A 24,422-nucleotide genomic window follows, 5' to 3' on the forward strand; every position below is an offset into this window, starting at 1 on the left:
TTGTTGTTGTGAATGTGATGTGAATGTGTGTCAGTTGTGCCTCCGCTGTGCTTCGTTTTTAAGACCTTACAGTAGATTTGTCCAGTGCTGACACTAGTCCCTTTAGTCATGCACTTATCCTTTCAGCCAATTCAGTTCAGTTGAGGTCAAATCACAGCATTAAATTGACATCTGGCACACTGAATTACCTTGTAGATGTCGATTCTCAGAGCTCCTGAACTGAGAGAGAAACTCATGAAAATGTAGTCATCTGTGCTGTTTCCTTGTTCTATTTTAAAGGAATAGGTTGACGTTTTGGGAAACATACTTATTCTCTTTCTTGAGGAGTATAAGCTGGTAAGATAGATACCATTCTCACGTTTACACAGTAAATATGTAGCCAGGCAGGGACTATTTCTTGGCAGGTTGCACTTCCTGGAGTCTTCATTTGTTGCCTGACAACTGTTCCTGGCCAAGAAATAACATGACACATTAATCCCCTGTAAAATGGCAAACAATGGCAACAGCTTTAAAACCAACAGTTTTAAAGCTGTTGGTAGCTAGCTGTTTCCCCCATTTCCAGCCTTTGTGCTAAGCTCAGCTAACCACCTGCTGGCTCTTGCTACATATTTACCATGCAGACATGAGAATGGTGTCGTAGAAATGATATTCCTGGTGAGGGGTTGAGCAAAGAATTGAGTTACAACCAACTGTTTACTTTGAATAATTTATTTAACAAAAGAGAAAAAACAGAGAAGTACTTAAACACAGTCTAGGTCTCTATGTTTTGGGGAACAGAGATCCTCTCTTGGCCTTGAATGAACTCCAGGAGAGGAGAGGAACAACAAGAGAGGAAAACACCAAAACTATCTCACAGCTCTAAACCTTAGTAAATGTGGATGGACTAACATAAGGAGTATAGGAGAGGAAAGGTTAAGGATAAAAAACACAACACATAATCTATAAGCCAAAACAAGAATAGTAATAATAATAATATAATATTAGATCATACATAAAAGATTAAATGTAAGAGGACACAATTTTCTGCCATAACAAGTTGTATCGATGATTTCAACTCTTGCCAAGAAGGTAAATAAGCATATTTCCTTATATGTTTAATTATTACTATAAGGAACTGTGAAATATAATTCTGACAGCCCTCGCCATATATACATACATCACATACACCACATTTTCATTATTGCCAAGGGAAATCCAGAATAACTGTCTCATCTGCGATTTCAGCTTCCCCCGTTTTGCCACCTCATAAAATTACACATTAGCATTGCTATGTACGTCTACCACATGAACTCATAGGAAACAGGATTTGCAAATGAATGAACTCAGTGGTCATGGAAACTCAAATGTATACTGTATAATTGTGGCTTGTTAATGTAATGGTGGCTATAGGAAAAGCATCGTCATTATATGTGGATCTTTTCAACAGTACAGGATAAAATAGAGCAGTTACACACCAGGATTTTTTACATAGCACAACCTGCCACATCATAACCACTTGATGTATTGTGGCTGATTTCTTGCTATTTGAGCTGCTTGTGTAGCACCCTACTCACGGCATTAAGCTGCTAGAACACAATGGTTTTCATTCATAACACTGATGCTGATTACATTTAAGTGCTCCTCATTATTTATCTATTATTACAGTTTCCTCACTGATAATGCTTGAAATTCCTCTGCAGTCCTTCTTGGCTTTGCAATATATATCATAGACTTTACTTTATGGCAGGGAATGACTCAGCCACTTTCAGAGTGGTGCACTTTTATTTACAACCAGCAGAGGGTGTTTCCCTTTACAGAGCCCTCTGTTCATGGTGTCTTGCCAGCCGGCGTCTGCACTCTGTTGTCAGAAAGCTGCAGGTATATGAAACTAACACAGGGACGACACTCCAGCTCTCATGTATCCCACTATGTATTGGTTGTTGAATTTAAAAAATATTATTCTCTTTTCTGTGTAGATTTATACATGTTTGCTTATGATACTATTTGGCTTTCTAAACACCTCCCTTGCTCAGAGAAGACCAGAATTTTGACAAGGCTAGGCTGGTGTTGTTATATTATTTATGATATCTGACAGTACTATTAGGTAGCAGTGGAGAGGAGTGGAGAACCAGCAGCTGAATATTTTGATTGGATGCCACAAATTGTTCTGTTTGCTTGCAGACACATAGAGGTGACCATGTCAACATATGTAATAAACTATACCTTTAATCTAGTACATTTGAGTATGAAGGTCATATGCAATGCAAAAGACACCAAAACATACAATCTTCACTGGTAAAAAAGTGATGATGTATCAATCCCTACGGGGATAAAGCAAACCCTTGGAGCGGCTACATTTATTATCTTGCTCAAAGGGACTTCAGCTGGGCAAATGCTTGCCAGGCCAAGGCCTTGAACCTGCTTCCGCCAACTAAAAATTAGCCGTCACCATTTGATTAATGTTAGTCATCCAAAAACAAACATAATGTGATATGCATCTTCCTGAATGATTCATTGAGAGTTGCATGAGTAATAATTAAATCCTCCAGTGAAAAGAAAGTATTCAAAATAACTAATCTATCAGTGGCTCTCACACATTTTATACATATGCGTTCTGCCGTGAAGGCAGTCCCTGACAGCTAAAATGTGAGGAGTGCCTTGTTTTATTTTTATTTTTTTTCTGGATTGCCCTGAAAACCACCAAACCAATAAAGTCCTCACCTGTCTACTTAATTTGATTATTTTAATGCTCTTTCTACTATTTGAGACTGTAGAGAAAGCCTGATATAAAGCACTGCATTTTACCGGCCAACAAACCTCATTTACCTTTTGTATCTTTGTTTGTATTCTCCTCTCTTATCTTATGCGACCACAACATATGTCTGCAGTTCAGATAATGAGTCGAAGGGTATCTAAGCTTCTGTTTCACTGGGTCTTTCTTTTTGATGTTTCCCATTAAAGTGCCCTGATCCCTCCACTGATTGCTTTTGTCATTTATTTTAATGATACACAGAGGGGGAATGCCTCTAAATCTCAAAATATTCTGTAAGAAGATATTCTGTAAATGCACACATATTATAAGGCTTGAGAGTGCATGTTTTGTAGACACAACCTCAGGAAATTAATTCCACGAGTGATTGTTTATGGGAGCAATGCAGCCTTTTCTTGGCACATGAGAGAGAAAGCTCCTGGCTCTTATCCTGCCTGATCAGCTCCTGTTTAGCAGAAGGATCAGAGTAGCAGATCAGCGTCCTGTCACAAAACCAGGATTCCCCAGAACACATCTGCATGTCACTTATAGAGCTGCTTTTGGAGTTAATGACTCACTTGAAAACTGTGTTATCAGTGATGTTTGACTTAACGTATGGCAGCAGCTATTTCATGTTTTACTGCAAAGTCTATCTTCTATTTATAACAATTTTTTACTTACAGAAATAGAACCACATTTACAGTTTAGCTTCAGGACTGTTATTGTATGCTATTTGCTGTTGCTCATCAGAAACTCTATATATGCTGTATTTTTTATGAATCATTCAGTTTTTATTCTGATCAACTATACAGTGGAGTTTTTCTGTGCCAAATTATCATTATATCAATATTATTAATTAATATTGTTTGTTTTTCTTGTTTAATTTGAGCCTGTGGCAATTGTTATTGTTAATTGTTTACCTGTGAGTAAGGTACACACTTTTACTGGCTTGACAATCACAACACAAACGCTTCTAAAGATTCATATTATGCTTTTGGTGACAAGTTGCCAACATCTCCCATTTGAAAGCTAACATCTTAAGTCACACTTATCATATTTAATTCTAGTGGTTCTATCACAACCAAAACCTATTTCACAGGTACGTAGGTTTCTACTGCTATGCTCTGAAGTAAAAAGATCTCCCTTTAAGCTTTAACCCACGTCTATGAAACCACAAACTGCTCTGTAAGTAAGTTGTAAAGTTTATTTGCATAGCACCTTTCACAGATAAAAATCACAAAGTGCTTCACAATAAAATGCAATACAAAACAACAAAGTAAAATGAAATGCATAAGAAAATTTTAAGAGAAATGGAAAACATAGAACAAAAACCATAAAAAACCCTCGTCTAACTAAAAGCTTGTCTTCAGTTGCTTTTAAAAAAAATGCACCTTCACATCACAGTCTACTTAGAAGCATATGGCCTATGGTGACCCTGATTCCTCTTATTCGCCGTTATGAATCTTTCAGTAAAAACTGCCACAGCTGTATCTTCCAGTGCCTGAGTTTGTTGAATTTTTTATTTGTTCATTTTCTTCAGTCTACAGTTGCAACTGCAGGCCAGACTCTTAAAGTAGCAACACAGAGAGGATGTTTATGTCAGTCATTCAATAGAATAGGAACTTGTACATCACACATAAATGCTTTGCTGCCCTAGATACATTTGGTATGAGGGTCTGGATGGCTGTAGCAATCAATATTTTTGCTTTAGTAGGGGTCTATGTTGGGAGTTGTGAGTGGGCAGTATTTTTACTTGTCCCCTCGGGCTGTGAAACATCGACCGACAGGCCCATCCGAGACTAGATTTGCATCAATATTCTTTGTGAACATCAGTTAATGGACTTCATGTTTACATACAAACACTCCCCTTTTCAAATGTGCCGTTAGGTTGAACATGAACACCGGGTTTTGTGTTCTACATTGTGCAGGGAAACTGAAGATTGCCCATTTCATTCTGGCCTTTTAGTCCACAAAGACAGAGGTACGACACCTGAAACCTGCATATAACAAGTTTTGTGAGACTACAAGTGCTGCAGGGATGGAGTTGGTATTGTAGTGAAACCTCTTTTCCTCACTTTCCCATGAGTGTACAATAGATTTATTCTTCTCATATTTCCAACGCCTCTCCTTCCCATTGCTCCTTGACAATCAATGTGAGATTTGCAGAACCTGTTCCTGCTCTTATTTCCATCCCACAGGACACATTCTCTGTGTCTGTCACACACTGAGGTCTAAAAGAAAAGACACGACTAGACAGAATATCATTATTGCTCTTCCGGTCTTTGATGCAGTTTAAGGTTTGATGAGAGTGCCAGTAAATTAGATCACCAACCCAGCCTGCTGCCCAGGGATTCAACACAGACACCATATTCATCAAGAAGTATAGATGCTCATATGTCAGGAAGCATATGTTCTTATCCCTTTAGCGAAGAGTGACACCTCTGGATTAAGCTTGTATAACTGAAATATATATAACATTTTGAGTATGATAATGGGTTGTCGGTATTCCTTGTCGGTATTAATATAATATTTTAAAGTTAGATTGTTGTCCTTTCTGTGTCTCACGGTGCCTGTTTTGTTAATGTGTGGTGGTACAGAGTTACTGGTGGAGTGGCTTGAATGAAGGAGAAAATAAGTTGAAAAATACACACACACACACTAGTTTCTCAGAGTCTATTGTTTACCTCAGGCATCACTCTGGTTGGCCACGCTGAGTGCTGGAAGCTTCCATTGTGTGAAAAGGAGGCATAAAAATGACGATTCACGATGCAACACCCTGGGTGAGAGAGGGGGATTCTGGCAGGAGAAAGCCAAAGTGGAGCTGTACGGTAACTATAGGGGGGAGGACGAAGGGGACTAACAGGGTGAAAGAGAAAGCGCTTGTTAGTCAATGTGGCTTTGGGGGTCTGCTATTGTTTGGCTCTGCTGCATAGTCGCGGTAGCGGATGAGAAAAAGCTGCTTGTCTTTTTTAAAGGCACAGGAGGCTGGAGTCAGGGGAGAGAGTGGAGGAGCGAAGGGGGAGGAGGCAGCGAGAACAGCAACACAGCTCAGCAATATCGGCAACCAAATAGAGAGGAGACACTCATGCATGACGACAGGAAAGCAGGATTATTATTCCACCTTATTTGTTTTGGATTATTCTCTTCTTGACATTTTGCTCTTGGAGATATTATTCCTCCTGGTGTTGCATCATTTTACCACCAGATGAGAAGCAGGAATATTCACAGCCTGTAGAGGAGCAGGGGCTCAGGGATGCTGTGCATAAAGTAAGGAGCCCTGAATCATCCGCTGCTTTGCTCCTGATGCAAGCAGGACTCGCTCATCCTCTGCACTGCAGCACGGTAAAGCTCAGCCGGTGCTCACCTCCTGCCAGCCTCCGCTGCAAGGATCAGAGCAAAAGGAGAAGACATTTTCGAGGGGGAAGCAGGTGGATGTGGAAGGTGGCTGGAGAGCAGGAGCAGGCAGGGGGGGCAGGGGGGGCAGAGCTAGCTGAGGATGGGAGCCAACGAGTCCATGGAGCAAGGACATACCCCCTGTCCCTCTCAAGAACACATGTGAGTTTGAGTTAACCTGCATCCCTGCTCAGTGTTTGGAAATGTTGAGCTGTGTGATCAAGCCACTGAAAAAGCAGAAAAAAAGCATTTATTTATTCATGGCTTTAAATTGGCCTCTCATGCAACATAAATGTTCATTGAGGGTCAATTTATTATGCAGAATCACCTGTGAGTGATGTTATGTGTATGCTCACCATTTTAATTGTTATTCATTGCCTGATGAAGCCCGGAAAACATCTCTGTGACATTATTATGTTCTGTTACCTCCCTCAGTTTTTGATGCATTTTTGCTTTCCATGCAAACTGCCATTAATCCATGTCAGACTGTAAACTCCAATGCGACCAACTGAGCACGTCGTCTTTGTTGTTGTTTGCTTTTGTGGTGGGATGATGATGAGGATGAGAGAATCGACGCATGTGTGCGTCAGTGTGCCAGTACAGTACAGTATGTATGGGTGAAACATAATAGTGCTTAGTGCTTCAGGGGAGCCTGTGGGAACCAGAATTAGGCAATGAGTGCAGTAGGTGCCGCTGGGAGGCTGGTGGGGTGATGTTTTGTTCTGCGTGAAGGAGGACGCGACTGCCGCGCTGGGAGTAGGAGCTGGTGACGGTGGTGAATTAGAACACACTGTGTGGATAAGAGAAAGAGAGGTTTCGAGATGGAGAGGGATGGCGCAAGAGTGCTCCACTTTGCTGTGTTTTATTTATATCTCAGATACACTACTGCACAGGGGATCAAGGATCCGGGGAGAAAAAGAGGAAATGGATAAGTGAAATGGAGTGAATGCATGTGTGTATGTGCTGTCTGTAATGTAGAAATAACTGATTTATAGCATAATACAGTCATTTTTCATCTCAAAGCTCTACTAAATTCAGACCTCGGGGGACAGAATACTTTTAGAAAAATAACAGCAGCAAAGTTCTTGCTGTTGCTGGACAGTTGACTGTTTTCTTAGAGGTGTGCAGAATGCCATTCCAACCGTAACTAATAAGGCTTTTACTGAGTTCACTCTATGAGATGTGTAACACTGTCAAAAGCACTCACAGTGTATACAGCATTCACACATCAAAGCACTTGAGGGTGCTGCTCTGGAAGCGTTTAATTATTTTTATGCTCAAGGAAATCTTTCTTTTCATTCTCATTTTATTATGAAATCCAAATTTGAGAGGAGTCCAGGTTGTGTTGTTGTCTGTGTTCATGGGGGGTGGGGGTGGGGTACTCTGTCCTTCTTTCCTGTGTCTTTCCTGCAGTAATCTGAATGAACCCAGCATTTGATCTCATCATCAAAATGGAGAGATGTTTTAACCCCCTCCTCGACGGTGCTCTGACTCAAAGACCTGGTCTATTGTTGTTGAATGTGCCATCTGCTTACAGTCAAAGTCTCAGATTAGGCTAGATGAGGTATTACACATAGAGATTATCTTAGTCTGACACTCTTTTTTTCTCAGTGGCTTCTTTGTTTTGAGACTGAGTGGATTTCTTGGAGGGGAGGTTTGTGCTGATTGAAGCTGACATCAGTCTGGATGCAGATGAGAGACTGAAACTGCAAGACATCTGCTCTTTTAGAAAAACACTTTTCAGGTTTTGTTTATAGCCTAAGACCTGCAGAAGGTGCAGAGTGATTCTCCATAAGATGTAATTTCCTGAAGTTGAAGAATCATTTGCAGAAGACAGAGCCACTGTGTGCTGTTTTCCCATTACAAAACCTCTATAAGTTACTCCCAGCTCACCACATCTCATCTGTGTGGAAACTGGAGATCCTCTTGTAAAATGAAAATAGGTTGTTGTGGTGTTTCACTAGGTGTAGAGTGCCTATGATGTAATGCTTCATATCTCATTCATCAGGGGGATAAAAGCAGTGGAGCTCCCTCTATTGGTCTTATTTCTACCTTATAGGAGAGATCATAGACTGTAGACAGTGTAATGACAGACAAATAGTATAACTCCATATTTCATTTTCTTTATCATATTAATTAAATTCGGTGGGGCTTTATTAGCATGGGAAACAAACATTTTTATTGCCAAAGCAAGTGTGAAATAAAAATACAAGTACACAAACAGACATCTTTCTTCTTTTGACAATACAATACAGAACAAAACATACATTTACCATTATTGTCATAAAGTATTACTTACACTATTTACTTCTCAATGCCATGTCCTAAATGCTTATGTCTGTTCAGGCACATTTTTAAATAAAATTTAACTGATCCACTTTATTAATTATTTAGTCTCTGACATTTGGTAATGCAAAGCATGTGACAGATTTACAGTCCAATAAACTGCCACCTAGCCCACATTATGTTGACAATTCCAAACTGAAGATGCTGCTCTTTCCCTTTTTGTCCAACAGACAGGTTTTAGATCCTTTAATTTTAAAAACGTTAACAGCAGATCACAAATCAACATGATACTGAAAGCTCCAAAACAGGGAAGGGTTTGCTAAATGAGCAAAAGAAAACAAACGGATGACAAATTGTGGAGAAGAAGTGCGAGGTGATGGAAAGTGAGAGAATTAATGATAAATGAGGCGTGAAATAGTAAGAGCTAGACGACAGACTTGTAGAGACAGAGAGAGTTTAGAGGTGTTTGACAGCCGAGAGACAATATATGGAGTATGCAGCAGCAAATCCATTGAGGCTAGTCACACAGCTGCTTGGAGACCACCAGCTTGCCTTCATCCCCCCTTTCATCTTCTTTTCCCTTCAGTTTTCCTCTAGTTGCCTCTTTATTACTCTTTAATGGTGACATCAAATTTAGCATTTTGCAAAGACCAGATTAGTGCTTGTCTTAATTAGCAATGGCAGCATCTAAACATTTCTTGATTTTTGGAAGAATGTGTATATCCAGACAGGTGGTGTTGGATTTACGTGCCGGTTTCCTCCTCTTCCCCAGGGCTGGCGATGGCTCTCCCTCCAGCATTGTGAAAAGCTGTTTAGAGCAGACTGAGTTGGACTTGGCTGGAAGCAGAGACACGTCTGGCTGTGTGAAATGCAGCGTCTCCCTGCCTCACGCTGCAGAGTTTCTGTCTCCAGGCAGTCATCTCAGCCTGTGAGAGGCTGCTATTAACTGCTGCTCTCTTTGTTTCTATTCGCCCCCATACATTGACTGCTCACCCACACGCTGCTTTTCCTCTACAGTATGTTTTGTCTGCAACTAGGTAATAAAAGAGCTGCTGAAGATACAATTGCATGAACACAAAAGAAATGACCAGATTTCTTTTTATTCACCATATTATATTTTTTTAATTGCAACACACTTTCATCAGATTATTTGAAATGATGATCAATAATCATTCTGGGAGGAATAGAAGTGTAGGTTAAGCAAAAAATGATGCTGGTTTTTTTTTTTTCATTTAAACCAATTCATGTGAAGAGAATGGTGCTGATGCAGCAGCTGCTTGCCTCATAAATTTGCAATGTGCCTTTTTTTGTCTTCTATTTCATATAAAACACTTCACTGAACCTTGTTGGTTAGGCAGGTCTCAGTTCTGTGTGTGTGTGTGTGTGTGTGTGTGTGTTGGACTGTGTGCATCCACACTGTTTTTTTTTTTCTTTCACCGTAGTGGAACATATGATGGGAACAACCTCCAGTTGCCATAGCAACACAGTGTTTGTAGTGGCATGAAAGATTTTCTCTGCAAGGACATAAATGGAGCACTGAAATGAGCCCTAATTACCTTATTGTCTCACTGTTTTCAGTTTTATTTCCGTCCATTCTCAAAAAAGGAGCTTTTATGTAGCCTACTCATTTTAATGCTACAAATCAAAACCAAATTAATTAGTTTAATTGTTTGAGTAGTTTTATTTTCCATATATTTAACTTGGTGTGCTATGTGCTTATTTGATCTTTGCACATTACACTCTGTAAGTGGGCCCTGTCCTTGGAGCTCACTGCCACCCAACCATCTGACACTGTGATCCCAACGACTGATCCAGATGGATCTCCAGGCAGACAAGTCTTATCCTGCTGGGACACACTGGGTCCTCATAGAGATTACAGCTCTGGCTCCCTTCTTGTGCCATGTGCAGTCTTGTTTTGCATCACACAACCCTGACAGTAATGGAGGTGTTTTTAAGGCTTTTATACTAAACTTAATAAATAAAAATGTAATAAACAGGTAACACTTTTTATACCCTGTTGGAGCTTTCACATGCTATGTAATGTGTTTGTGTAGCCGGAGAAATTGCTTGGATTTGTCAGTGGAGCACATTGCTGTGTAAGTAGAATATGTTTCTCCTGCCATAACGCTGGCTTAGAAGAACCTACATCCATGCTGTGATGTGACCCCAGGGAGAGTGGACATATTGACTGTGACAGCAAAATACATTTATTATCAGCCTCCTAAACACTAATGTCTCAGCTCTGAATTTTTGTTGCATTCGCCATATTGTCCGTATTGATGCCTAGATGGTGTTTCAGCTCCCCCTTGTCTTTCGGACTACAGGCTTTTATTTGATCCATGTTTGCGTGCATCTGTGACAAGGACCACCAGAGGATGCTGAATGGCTTCAGCGATGCCTTGGGGTGAATCCCTATAGATTAGCCAAATCAATATAGCGTATAGACTTGGAGGTGTCACATAATTGTGGGGCCCCTCTTGTCCCATCTTTTCTTTGTATTGATGTGTGAGTGTGTGTGTGTGTGTGTGTGTGTGTGTGTGTGTGTGTGTGTGTGTGTGATGTATGTATGGGGTTCCACAATAGTGGCACAGTATCTCTAGGCATAACATTTTCCATTATCGTTTTATATTGTTCATTATACTGTGCTGGAGAAACCATCTTTTGTACCCGCACACAATAATATCTTTTCAGGTATCAGTAGTTATATTTCTTTAGTTTCAGTGTATCTGTGAAAAGGGCGTTTTTAGGGTAAAATCTGGGTATGTCTTTAGCATTGATCAGTTCAGACAGAAAGGGACACTAACCCTAACCCTAAATGGACAGGACATATATATATATATGATGCAGTGGTGGTATAAGTAATGAGCATGCTATATAACAACAGGTTCAGCTGGTGGCCAATAGACTGCCTTTTCTTCTGTGTGGTTACAGCGAAGTGGTTCTGGAGCAAGATAGAGAGTGATGGAGGGAGGGTGGAAAGTAGAGAGAGGAGGGCTTGAAGAGAGGGAGAGAGAGTGCCAGAATATACAGAATGCAGTCGGTGGGCTTCTGCAGCCAGTCTCATTTAGATTGGGAGGCATCACTTCCTACTGGGGAGGAGTGGAGACAGACTGATATGGCTACAGATGACAAAGAGGGGCAATGTGAAAGGACCGAGCTTGTAGATTGGAAACAAAGAGCTAGATTTTAGAGAAGGCAGAGGAAAGGTTGGATCTGACGTTCATCATCTGAGGAAGAGGCGTTGGGCGTCTACGTGTGTGTCAGGCAGTAGCATTGTGGTGGGGAGAGGTGTAGCCTGCCGGCAGCCATGGCAGTGAGTGCGTGGCAGGCTCTGTCTCCACTGCAGTGGGCTCGCTGGGGATGGGACACACTGCTGGGAGGGGCAGAAGACGGGGACAGCTCGGGCTCGGATCCGGCTCTGGGGCTCCTCCGGCGTATCTCCTGGGGCTCACATCATGACAACATGATCAGTGCGGCCAGGGAGCCGGTCAGACAGAGGTGAGACAGGACGAGATGCTGAGGCCATATACCGCCAAGTAGTACGTTGATCAGCATCAGTATGGAGCTTGGTAGTCAGGTTGTCTGGTGTGTACGTGTGTGTATGGTGCTGAGGAAAAAAACCAATCAATATAGCTTTTGCTTAGGATGATAACATTGTGATTTGTATTTACAGCCTATTGTCATGTATGACACATGTATGTACTGGTATTTTCTCTGTTTTTCACTCAGTAAATCCCTCAGTCCCTCCCTTTCTATTTCATGATGGTGATATATTTGGTATCTTAAGGTGGTCTTGTGTGTATGGGTGTTGCATGTGTGCAGGGAGGTGGGGTAATTCTGTCTCAGATGTGTCATTATCTGTCACCTCACGGCAGATTCAGTGTTTTCATTTGTAGCCGTAAAAGTCTACAAGAAATGAAAACAGAAACAAATATTAGCCCGGGGCTACAGAAAATAGCACCTGCTGGTCATACTACCTGAAACACAGAGTAAAATACTGCCCTTAGTGAATCTGTGTGAAAACATATTTGCATTATTGCCTTCGAGAATGATTTTTGAACTGTTTACTGCTATAAGAACGAGTCCTTTCTGATGTGATGGAGAGAAGTTTAGGCTCACCCTCACATGACATCAATGTCAATGATCCCAATACAGTCGCCAGAGTCATTACAGTTCAAGTGATATCAGTCTGATTCACAGCAGCCTAGACTTAATGTGTTCTTATGTTTTTGTTATAGGAGCTCAGACTCTGATGGAGCATTTGAGACCCCTGAATCCACAACTCCAGTGAAGGCAGTTTCCCCTACAGAGTCCCAAACCCAGCAACTAGCATCCGATGACACAGGTACAGAAAGCAAATTATGCCATGATGTGGGCCTACACAGTGCAATAATCTGTTACACCAGTATGATAAAAGAAAGTTGCATTGCACCATCTAGTGGAAAAGAGCAGTATTACTTATCTGGCTTTCTTTGCTGAGACAAGTGTCTCTGCCCAAAACTTAGGCTTTTGGGATATCTAGGAAAGGCTGACCAGTTTAGTCTGTCTCACTCATGCGGTTATTTTTTATAGGTTTCTGTCCAATTGAGATACTCATAGAATTATTTATAGCAAATTCATCTCTATAATTGAATGAGTCAGAAGCCAGCTGCAGCTTTAATTTTCACGCAGGCTTCCTTCACTACCTGCATTTTATCCACAAACCAGTTAAAATGTAAAATAATCCCATATTCATTTGATTTCAATTTAGCCTTTTTAGTAGCTGAATAAACATCTTTATGTTATATCTCTGAATCTTTTGCAGTAGCAGACACCTCAGTCAGTGATCCTGATTTGACAGCTGGTGCACTCTGCCATTCCCCGTCCATTGTTTTTGATGAGAACAGGCCCATTGCAGCCAGTGGCACCTACAACATTGAGGTTTTAGCAACAGATTCAAGTCACACTCTGACCCGTTCGCTGAGCCTCCAGGGTGGAGAGCTAAACAGTGCAGGTACGTTGGAAGGATCAACAGTGGGAGATTTCCGTCCACATTCTGAATCCTTCAGCGTTGGCACTGAGAGTGCTCCAGGGACACTCCACAGGCCCAAGAAAGTCCGTCCTGGGTCCGTGAAGAAGAAGCCTCTACTCAGACAGAACTCCAACCCAGAGAGTCCAAGGCCAGCCTCATCCAGCAGCACCCCAGAGATCAAGAAGCGGGCAAAGCCTCGAGCTGCCAGCCCTCTCCAGGCTCAGGAGGAAGCAGGAGGAGGATCTGCAACTCCGAGCCCTGGAGGAACCCTTCGAAGGACCAGGAAGACCCGTGTGGAGACTCCTCCTCCTCTGCCAGAGGAGACCAACCATACCAGCCAAGAGGAAAGCCTTGTCATCTCGGCCTTACCCTTGTGCCAAGAGGAGATCCCTCTCCCTGGTAGTCCAACAGGCAAAGACGAATCCCCCATCCCCCCAAGTACCTCCTACAAATGGGATCCGGATAATTTTGAGAACATTGACCCTTTCAAGACTGGAGGTAGTAAAATTGCCAATTCCCCTGATCTGGGCCGTAAAGGTCCTGTGTGTGCCCCCATTGCCACCCCTCCAGAGAGTCCCTCTGTCTGTGCTGTGGCGCCATGTCCTCCACCTCCTCTTGAAGAGCCAATCACCAACCCTGAAGAGCAACCCATCATACCCAAACGTCAGTCAGTAAGGCTGGAGTTTGACTACTCTGAGGAGAACAGTGAGGCGTCACATCAGGCCTCTCCCCCACCTAAGAAAGTGGGCAAGAAGCCCGGTGGCAAGATGCCTCTTAGGAAACCAAAGCTGGGGCTCAAGAAGGCCCCTCCAGTACAGACGGAGCAGCTGGACAACAATCCTCCAGCAATCCACAATGGTAACGAGGAGGAAATCCCTGTTCAGAAAGCATCTTACAACTTTGAACCTGACAAGTGGGAGGATCCAAATTTCAATCCATTTACTTCTAAGAAAGGTATTGCCAACTCCCCCAAACTATCCAGGCCATCTTATAGCTTTGACTCCAGTAACTTCGATGACTCAGTAGACCCTTTCAAACCCTCCAATAAGATGGCCAACTCCCCTCCTAAGGCCTCTGCCTCCTTTGAAGTGTCATCCAGTGACTTTGACAATGAAAATGACAATGATAACATTGGGGAACTGGAGGACCAAAACCAGAACAAACCTGCCAAGAAGAAGAAAACTCCTATCAAATCGTAAGTCACTTAAAGAACTATTCATGTGTAGGAATTTCTGCGTCTTTATTGTTGAGGTTTTCTCGGTTCGTCTGTGTTTGTACGTGGTCCTCTTGTCTATTATGCCTGTGTCCTCTGTCTGTCTCTCTGTCACCTGTGTCTGTGTATTCCCATATGTCACAGGAAGTCCAGGGGTGTGTCTTCTCTATGTTGTCTGTTGTAAGTACGGGGTCAACACAACCATCCACTCCTTTTGACCCTTAATTCCATGTGGGCCCTTTTAAAGCAGCATGCTGCCCCTCTTCCTATTAACAGACATATCACAATCCCTTGAACTCACTAGCAAACAATTCCATTTAAACTTTTATAATACTGCCCATTTTAACTGGAGGACACCTGTTTTCAGTTTTGTTTTAAATTCTTTATTATGTAGTTACAAATTCCTCTATGAAATTACCAACTGAACAACATAGTAGAAATGGCTTTCCTGGTATTATCTCGATAATTGCTGTAATGTTTGTCAAATGTACAAAGAACAGCAGAGTAAACAGCTTGAAACCTTCCTCCAATACAGGTCAGTACAATAGGTGCTGTTGAATGACTAAGACAAACGTAACGCATGGTGATGTGTTACTGAGTTTGTTGTATTGCTACCTTTTAAACAGATTCTAATAGTTTTTTGTCAGCACTTTTTCCTAAACAAAAGTAAATATTGGAAAATTGTGTTAGATGGTAAAATATTCTATTACCATATGTGTGCTTACTGACATGCCAATGTGTAACAAAGGAGGTGCTTGTGCTCCCTCTTGTGTTCATTGTTGGTAATTGTTGCTAAAACTACAGTATATAATAAAGATTATAATTTTAGAAATGTAAATAGGTTTCTGTGGTTGTTGTTAAGAATTGCAATCATGAAGCACTGTGCGTAAAATATTTATTTGTGACAGGGGGCAGACATGTTACAGGCTCAGATCTATCAGATATGTCTTTAATATTAAATTTAGAGGATACAATAGGATGATGCATCCTGATTGTTTTTGTAAGTTGCTATCCAAAGACTTCCAGTCCTTAACAAACCCTGTGGGAGTCCATGTTTAAATGATCTGTAAATAGAAAACTGAGGTAAGAACATTCCACCAACAGTAAATCTAGAGTAATAAAAAATGTTTGCATCAATGTCATAACTAACCTGCTAAATTACCAAATAAATTCCTGTTTAGGATCTGTGTTATATGTCCATCTTGGTGAAAAGTAAACTATTCATAACGTAACATTAATTTACCGCTACTCTTCACTGCTCAGTTACTAACTACACATTCAACCGTCTTCACATACATTTTACTGTTCAGTTCATTTCAGCCACACACAGACTACAGTAAGTGGTTCTGTTGCACATATGGCAATGTTGATGCAAATGATCATTTTATGCAAAAGCAGATGTACTCAACCTGTTTGACATTTTAACACTTGTGATATACAGATGTTTAAGATATGTAGCAAATACTCTTGTTGTTAGACGGAGAATGTTGGATTTAGTGACTGAGTGATTGAGTGACTCTGGATCTTGATGGCTGATGATAATGATTTTTCTTTTTCTCAGTAACACTTTCAGAGTGAAGAGGTCGCCAAAAAAATCCCCATTGTCTGAATCATCCCAGGTGCGTACCTAATGCTCCAAATCTCTTTCACTTTTGATTGCCAGTATTTCCTTCTTCCCTCTGACTCTGTCACTGCCACCTCCTTTGTTGCAGGATCCTATGTCAGCAGATGAACCTCCTTCCCTCCACCCACAGGACGACCACGCCACAGATGAGGAGAAGCTAGCCTCCTCCACCAGTCATAAATGGGCAGCCCTGCACGACATGGATGCAGATTTAAAGTCTGACCAACAAGACTTCCCAGAGCCATGCGACCTTACGTCATTTGTTAACGAGAACAGTCTTCCTCATCAGGCTCCAGGTGAGGCATGTCTGATTCCCTTGGATCCGCCTTTGTATCTCTAGCCACATGTGTCCAAATAAATGCTAACAGAGATCAAAGCATACCACAGACAGACGGTGCTCAAAGGACATAACAGAGCGTATGTTTGGATCATGTACAACCACTTTACTCTTCATTCATTCAGCAACATTATTGATTTTTGTTGTGGCAGTGAAATAAGCCTGCTGGCCCAGTTCTCTTCTGCTCTCTGACCTCCAGAAGAGCCACCTCTTCCCAGAGGCTGTGTGGCTCAAACCATCTGGGTCAGACATGAAATAACGAACAGACAGCTCTGCCTCGGCTTCTCATCCCATCAGTCCAGGGCTTATCGCTGGCTGAAATGTCTCCTCATTTCTTGTTCTGTATTTAAAACTAATCTTTGTTTTGTCTTTCTGTGTCAGTGCAAGACTATGAAATTGAGTACATGGAGAAGATTGGCTCCTCTTCGCCAGTGAGTAATTCACATAATTCAACAAATGTTTGCTGTCTTTATAGTGGTATGCTTTATATGTGACAAGTTATATCGGCCATCCAAGACAAAGTAAATCAAATATCTTGTGTTTGTTGCAGCCACTGTCTGTGAAGAAGCCATCTTTGTACCTGAAGTTGGACTCAGTATCTGACAACTTAACCAGGAACACGTGTGCACATGGATTTGAGCCCAGCTCCCCCTGCACAGGGTACAACACACTCTACTATGCTTTTTTTTGTTATATGTGTAGTTACTTTGCAGTATTTCATATATGGTGTGTTTACTGTATAGATGTTTTACAGTTGCTGTTTTCAGTGCTTTACTGGTATTTCTAGTTTTCTTATTGAAAACCATAATGATTTGGATTGCAAAATGCATGCAGATCAGCTGCTCCAGCAATGTTTTTTATTAGCACTCTTTCATTCATCAAATACAGTACATTACATGCCATGTCCCTCTATCTCTCCTCACGTTCTCTCATTCTGTGTAGGAGTTTTGAGGAGATGGAGGCCCAAATATCATCAGGTATGAAGACACCAGTGCTGAGCTCCCGGCCCGGTCCTGAGGGCTCTGCTGGGGAAAAGGGAAGGAAGAGAGAAAGCGAGGCACTCAGCCGAACACAGAGCACAGAGAGGGATGAGCAGGTGAGCCAGATTCCAACTCAGGTTACAGTTACCAAATATGTTATAAAAATGTCTGTTTAGATTTTGGAGCATTTGCACCATTTCATTGTATAGTCACAAGGGGGACAGTGCCACACTGCACATGCTTTATTGTAGGCCCTCCAACATGTACACCATCAGTCATTGTTTCTCATTAAATCCTTGTCACTGATCTCACATAGCCAGTCAGCCACACTAGGTTCCCAGCTTGAACTCAGTGACTCAGCTCCCAATGCTGCCACTCAAACACTCAGCGCTTGCTTTGCAATGCTGACCCCTGCCCTCCTCCCTGCCCTCTTCCTACTCCTCCCGGTGCCCCTGTAGCCCCCTAGCCAGGGCCCAGTGGAGGTCCCTGCTCCAGCTCTGGCCATGCCCCTGTTAGACAGGCTGTCTGAGTGCGACGACTCCCTGCAGTATCTGGAGCCTGACCTTGCTGAGACCAACCCCACTGCATTCGCCCAAAAACTACAGGTGTGTTGACAGACCACACATGACCCCTCTTGATAAACCTTATAGGCCTTGCCTCTGGTGGCCCATTTGTACCCCTGATATGTGATTGTGTGTGTTTTTGTATGAATGTTAATTCCCATTGTGTCACCATACCACACCATTTTTCCTCCTCTTACCTACATTTTAGCTTGTTGTGTGAAATAGATTGATCGTGTGTGAAATGTTGACAGCCGCAAGTGTGTGCGCTCAACTTAAGTTTCTAAATGTTTTCCCTTTGCTCTCTCATCCTTGGGCCGCAATCCCCCCTCCCTTACTCCTGAAATCAACCCCCTACTTCCCCTATAATGTGTGCGGCCCAGGAGGAGCTGGTGCTTGCTGCCCTGAGGATAGAGGCTCTGCAGGTAGCCAAAAACATCTCTCAGTGCCTCCCCCTCTCCACTGTAACCCCCCAGGTACTGCGTTGAGTCCTGCACCTGCTGTACGCAAGTTTGTGTGTAGGAGGAAAGATGCATCTTGAATGAGTGATTATGGAAAAGCAGGTGCGCATGACTGTAGTGTGCGTGCATGAGTGTGTCTCAGCCTGCCTATCCCTTCCCTTAAACACACCATTCTGAGTGTGACTGTGAACTCATGGCCTTATCAACATGGTGGCTGCACCACTACATCCGCAGTCCTGCCTCCTCTTCAGTCCCCACATATGAAATCTCTAACATGGCTTAATGCGTCCAGCTCCCACCCCGACTAGCAACGAGCTTCCAGGTTGACTCCTCAGGAGTGCTGTGCCTTCTTAGTCCCTTGCCTTTATTATGCATGTTGGGCAACATGCATGTTGCCTGTTCATAGGAGGCTTACATGAGCATAAATGTGACTGGGATTGTCTCACACTTACTCTAGACGTAATATCAGCAGCTGAGGAGTCATATGGATATAACTCCTCCAGATGCTTTGCTATCATCACACCAAATCCCAGTCACATTCTTGTTTTATAATTTGGTCCTTTTCCCAGACTAACAGCACTAACAATCAGATACATTAGGTAGGTGTGTGTATTCAGTTTAGTTGGAAGTTTCTGTAGAACTTGGGATTTTTGCTAGTTGGAGGGCTTGTGCTGAAACAGCACATGCCCAGATATAACAAAAGTTCAATATTTTGCTTTGCTTGACAATCAGTGGTGAATCTTACATATTTTATGGTCAGTGGAAAAACTATCATTGGAGTTGGAGCAGGGCAGGCGCTTCCCCGTCCTCCTTCCTTCCATGTCTCATGCTGTTGTCCCACACATTTTACAGTCTCGACTCAAGAAACCCAGCACGCGGAGGTGGAATATCAACGGTTCACCCTTACTCAAAGTAAGAGTAAAATTGTACCCCTGTGCCCCCGTCTGAATCCAACTACAGTCCAGTACAAGCATTTTATTATAAACACGTGTTTCATTGTTTTTGGCTCATTGCACCAGCACACTGGAACTATGAGGTTAAAGTGCTTTCAGCGTTAAAGGTAATTGAAGGCGTTCACATCTACATTGGTCTAGAGTGTAGGAATCACAGCCCTTTAAAGCATAGTACTCCCAATTTTTGAACAGTGCAAATGATAGAGCTACAGTTCCTGCACTTTTTATCCAATTTAAATGTAAATGCCTTCAAATCAAAGCTAAATTTCTTGCACTTTATCCTCGTAGTGGTGGAGCACAGAGCCGGAATAATTGTCCAAATACCTACAGACTGCACTGTATACTCAAACTCCTGTAGCCACAGAAGTCCAGAAGTCTAAGACCTTTTTGTAAGGTCTCCCTACATTTGCTGCCTACCATAGCTGTGCTTTGTCCCTGTGAGTAAATGTGTCTGAGATATGTTTTCTGCAGTTATATTTAGTATCTCTCTTGTAGTCTTTATACCTCTACTACTGGGTTAGTTTTGTGTTTGATGTAGTGCTTGTCTTGTGGCTTCAACTTGTTTATTCAATTTGCCTCTTTTTTTTTTCATTAAGAAGATTTTCTTCAAGTCTATGTGATGTTTACCCGCAAGTAATGCTAAAATGTTTGCAGTTTACTTGACATGTGATCCAGGGTGCTCTGGTGAGGCTGCTTTTTGTACAAGGGCGAATTACCAACCAGACAGAGCAGGCAACTGCCCCAGGGCCCAATATCCTCAGGGGCTACAAAGGCCCCAGGTTCTTTGTGTGGCAATTACATTCATGATAATTTAATTCATACACATTTGTTTAGCAATGTGCCCCCCCCCCCACAGCATCTTTGTACAACAATGTTTTTTATATTAAGTAAGTATAAAGCATATATAAGTATAAAGCAGCAGGAAGTGTATACCCATTAAGGACATGTTGAAACCTTACTGAATTGGGAGGGTAAGCCCAATCAGTACCTGACTAACATCAGAGGAGATTCATGGTTACCTAAACTTGACCAGTCTTTACCCTCAGTGGAATAATGGAATTACTGCTCCAGCCAGAGAGAACACTTCACTCTCTTTTACACATATTGGTGGATCTCAGTCTCCTTGTACCCCACCATTTAATCAAATCCTGTAATCCGGCACTCCCAAGGATGACTAAATCCCTTTCAGAGCAGAGTTATAGAAATGGTACAAAAATGAGGATTGCATTTTGCTGAGGTTTTGTGTGAGGAGTTGATGTTGGTAGAGTATTTTCGTAGGTTGCAATGGTCACTGGAACACATGCTTACTTTGGTTTACTTTGGCTTGTAGTATCTTTCATAACCTCAACACTTCAAACATAAACTCCTTCTTATGATAAATCCCGTGAATTCTCTGGTTCACCTTACATCATACCGTAACAGGTTACAGTAAACACTATGATTCTAGCCACAACAGATAAGACCCGTTTTTTATGTTGTAATATGCTTTAACATAAGACTAACATCTATTTCCAATGCTGCCCAATACCCTATCCTCCCTCTCCTGTATACGATGCAGTTCTTGCTGTATCAACTGCTGCCCTCCTTCCCCTCTGCCTTGCCTGGACCCAATCACATTCAAGCTACTGCGATGAGCAGGTGATCATGACCGCTCAGCTGGGGGCAGCATCAGCCAAATGGCTTGGCTAATACTGTGGCAATGAAGACTGTTTCATCCAATCATATGGCGGCTGACCAAGTCTTCAGGAACATCACTAGCCTTCCTCATTTACATATTGATTTTTCTGTTTGGTACAGTTTGATATAGTTTGATGCTGCCTTGCGGTTTGGTTCAGGAATCCTGTTTAGAATGTGTGTGTGGGCTCAAGGGTGAGGGTGTCCTATCTGTTCGTCAGCTGAGTCTGGTTTGTAACTGGTTATGTTTCCTTTCCTATCCTTCTCCTTGGGTGCCTGGAAGCAGCACAGAGACGTGTCATCTCCAGTAGAGAGTGCCGTGTCCAAGAACTCTCTGTACACCAGGACCACAAGCTACATCGAAGGGGAGAGTCCCCACCTGCCCAGAGATCTGGACCACTCGCTGGGAATTGCAAGAGAGGAGGTGCCCCAAAAATGTTTCTTTTTATTCTAAAAGTCACAAAGACTATATATCCTTCAATTCAACATCTCACACTTTACTTCTTGTCACCCTCCTCAGATTGTGACAAAGGAGAAAGAAGTGCTGGAGTGGCAGAGGAAGTATGAAAACAGCCGACAGGAAGTGGTGGAGATGAGGTAAGAAGTTGCACCTGGGGTTGTCCCCCACCCATGCATTATAGCATAGATTTAACATGTCCTTGTGTTTCTGTTAAATGGTACTACTGTGTCTCAATGCTTAGTGTCTGGTTTTCTCATTTTTACCATTTAACCTGTTAATTGGTTTATCTTGCTTAAACTGTCAACCAAAGCTCGCAGAGTGTAGAGCCCGTTAAAGAAGTCCATATAAATCGTCAGCACAAGTGTTAGTGGTGGATAATAGAAGAATAGATGTGGTTTTAGAGTTAAAAAGTCAGATATCTGTGGGAAAATGTGTTAGGGGCTTTAGGTTTTCTGACAACAGCTCAAATTAAATACACTCAGGTTTATGTCTACAGAAAATCAATCTATGGCTGCTAACTGGGGTTCAGATAGTGATTTGCGGTACTAAAACCTTGTCCTCTGTCAGCAGGTGGTGGTTGTGGGTCCAGCTGGCCACAGCTCAGTTAGCATGGATAAGATAGAGCTTACTTCATTTGACTGATTGTATTCAGGATAAGGTGGGGCTAAAAGGCCAAGGATAAGGCATGGCTAATCAATCCTCTTACCTCTGGCAACCTGATTTTTCCCAAACCAAGGGCTTCCTAATGGGCCAGCTGGCCTTTGGCTCGGAGTGTGGGGGAACTTCTAGCAGCAAAACCAGATGGAAACTGGAAGCACAGTGCAGATAAATAAAAAGTGTAATTGTAAAGTTAGCAGAAGTGCCAGATCCCAGCTATTTGACTAATATCCCACCAATTCCACCTACATGTTTTTATTAAAATTTCTTGTGAACAGACAGTCGCATTAACAAAACCTCTATATTCATAGGTGGAGACAAATGTGTGAATTGAATAAAATAACATTGTTTCAGGGGCATGTATACTTTTAAATCATTTGTCATACTCACGTAACCTCATCCATATACTGATGATATACCATTTCTCCTCCATAGGAGAATTGTTGCTGAATATGAGAAGACGATTGCACAGATGATAGGTGAGTTCAATTTTAAATACAGGTTTTCAGTTGCTTACAAAACCTAAGCATTGGTCACAGGTTACTGGACACGTGAATGTTATTTTAAACCAATTACTTTTGTTCCCCAACCTCTCCCACTACTTTTTGCTGCACTTGAGTTAAGTATTTTGCTATCCTCTGACACAAGCTAGCTTTGCTATGTGCTTGCTTTCATGTTTGATTGATATGAACTGTATTCTGATTTCACTAGAGGGGGGTGTGCTCACCTTTTGCCCAATCATGTCCAGCTTCTCTGGTATTAAATTCCACTGCAGGCTCACTATCTGCATTATTCCTGCTCTCACCTACATCTTCTTCGCCACATGAAGATTTGATTTTCGCTGCTGTGTAATTTCATTCCTTACTCTCATTAAAGCACTGTCACAAGAAAAGGATCAATCTGTATCTAACACACGGCTCTCTCACATGCCTTGGCCTCCCAGCTTGACTTAACACAGTCCCTTCTTTTCTGTTCTGCTCTCATTGTTGCCCCTTACTATTTGATAACCCTGACAGGCATGCCAGGTGAGTAACGCAGAATTGTCCTTCACTTGTTTATGTCAGCTCACATCTCATCATCCGTCTGTCAGAGAGGGGAGCAGATGTGCTCACCTTCCTCATCGCATCTAGTGAAATCTGTTTGTCCATTTTGTTGCATTTCATCTTGTATGTTGAGACACTGAATGTTTTTGTAAATGGGTAACAAGGACCTTTAGATACACAGTGGAAACTTTTACATGTACATCTGCACTTTGCTTCTGTAGATGGTTGCAAGTCACCCATGCAGAATTAGTGAGATGAGCAGGATGGTCATCTAAACTTGTGACAGGAATGGAAAGGGGAAGCATGGAGGGGGCTGAAATATTGGGGGAGCTTTGTCATTTAATATGGAAGGGTCTAGAAGCCACTCAAAGCAAAGCAGCTACCAGCTCTGTCTCTATGGTTAACAGGTCTCTCTGATTTCCCCATTATTCAGTGTTTTGTTTGCATGCTACACTGGTATATCAGATATTCATGTAGTTTAGTATACAATTCTGTTAAATCATACTAATCCACAAATCCATTTTGATATATTGTAAAAGTGATTGTTTGTATGTATGTACTGTATGTGTTTTGGTCTTTAAATAGTATATGTGTGCACTACAGCAGACTTACGATCTGATCTACAGTATATTTGTGTGTGTCCATCAGAAGATGACCAGAAAGAGAAGTCTCTCTCCCACCACACCATCCAGCAGCTGATCATGGAGAAGGACCAGGCCTTGGCCGACCTCAACTCTGTGGAAAAGTCTCTGGCCGACCTCTTCCGACGTTATGAGAAGATGAAAGATGTACTTGAGGGCTTCCGCAAGGTGACTAACAAACAAACACTTCACGTCTAATGAGTGTTTTCAGCGAGACTGGCCTTGTAAGTCGTGTAAAATGTCACTTGACAGCCCTTATGGCAAGTAATTAAAAATGTTTCTCACTCCGTTCAGAATGAGGAGGTTCTGAAGAAATGTGCTCAGGAGTATCTGTCCAGGGTCCGTAAGGAGGAACAGCGCTATCAAGCCCTGAAGATTCATGCTGAGGAGAAACTAGACAG

General features: G+C 42.2%; 1 protein-coding gene across 2 annotated transcripts in view; it reads left to right on the top strand.

Annotated features, from left to right (window-relative positions):
• The window catches only part of tacc2 (transforming, acidic coiled-coil containing protein 2), a 50,139-nt gene that overhangs the window by 24,282 nt on the left and 1,435 nt on the right, over positions 1–24,422 (top strand). Inside the window, exons 7-21 of one of the 2 annotated variants that reach the window (XM_038737185.1) lie at positions 12,646–12,752; positions 13,212–14,613; positions 16,193–16,250; positions 16,344–16,551; positions 16,974–17,023; positions 17,143–17,252; positions 17,535–17,688; positions 18,031–18,177; positions 18,516–18,608; positions 21,507–21,644; positions 21,741–21,817; positions 22,773–22,816; positions 23,354–23,362; positions 24,029–24,189; positions 24,316–24,422. In XM_038737185.1, the coding sequence (XP_038593113.1) occupies positions 12,646–12,752; positions 13,212–14,613; positions 16,193–16,250; positions 16,344–16,551; positions 16,974–17,023; positions 17,143–17,252; positions 17,535–17,688; positions 18,031–18,177; positions 18,516–18,608; positions 21,507–21,644; positions 21,741–21,817; positions 22,773–22,816; positions 23,354–23,362; positions 24,029–24,189; positions 24,316–24,422 (2,865 nt within the window). The remainder of the gene's footprint in view (positions 1–12,645; positions 12,753–13,211; positions 14,614–16,192; positions 16,251–16,343; positions 16,552–16,973; positions 17,024–17,142; positions 17,253–17,534; positions 17,689–18,030; positions 18,178–18,515; positions 18,609–21,506; positions 21,645–21,740; positions 21,818–22,772; positions 22,817–23,353; positions 23,363–24,028; positions 24,190–24,315) is intronic. The other variant, XM_038737184.1, reaches the window with a different exon arrangement.

This window comes from Micropterus salmoides, unplaced genomic scaffold, assembly GCF_014851395.1.
Source record: "Micropterus salmoides isolate LMB-PRFRI ecotype aquatic unplaced genomic scaffold, ASM1485139v1 Ms_hic_scaffold_22, whole genome shotgun sequence".
In the NCBI taxonomy this organism is placed as follows: Eukaryota; Metazoa; Chordata; class Actinopteri; order Centrarchiformes; family Centrarchidae; genus Micropterus; species Micropterus salmoides.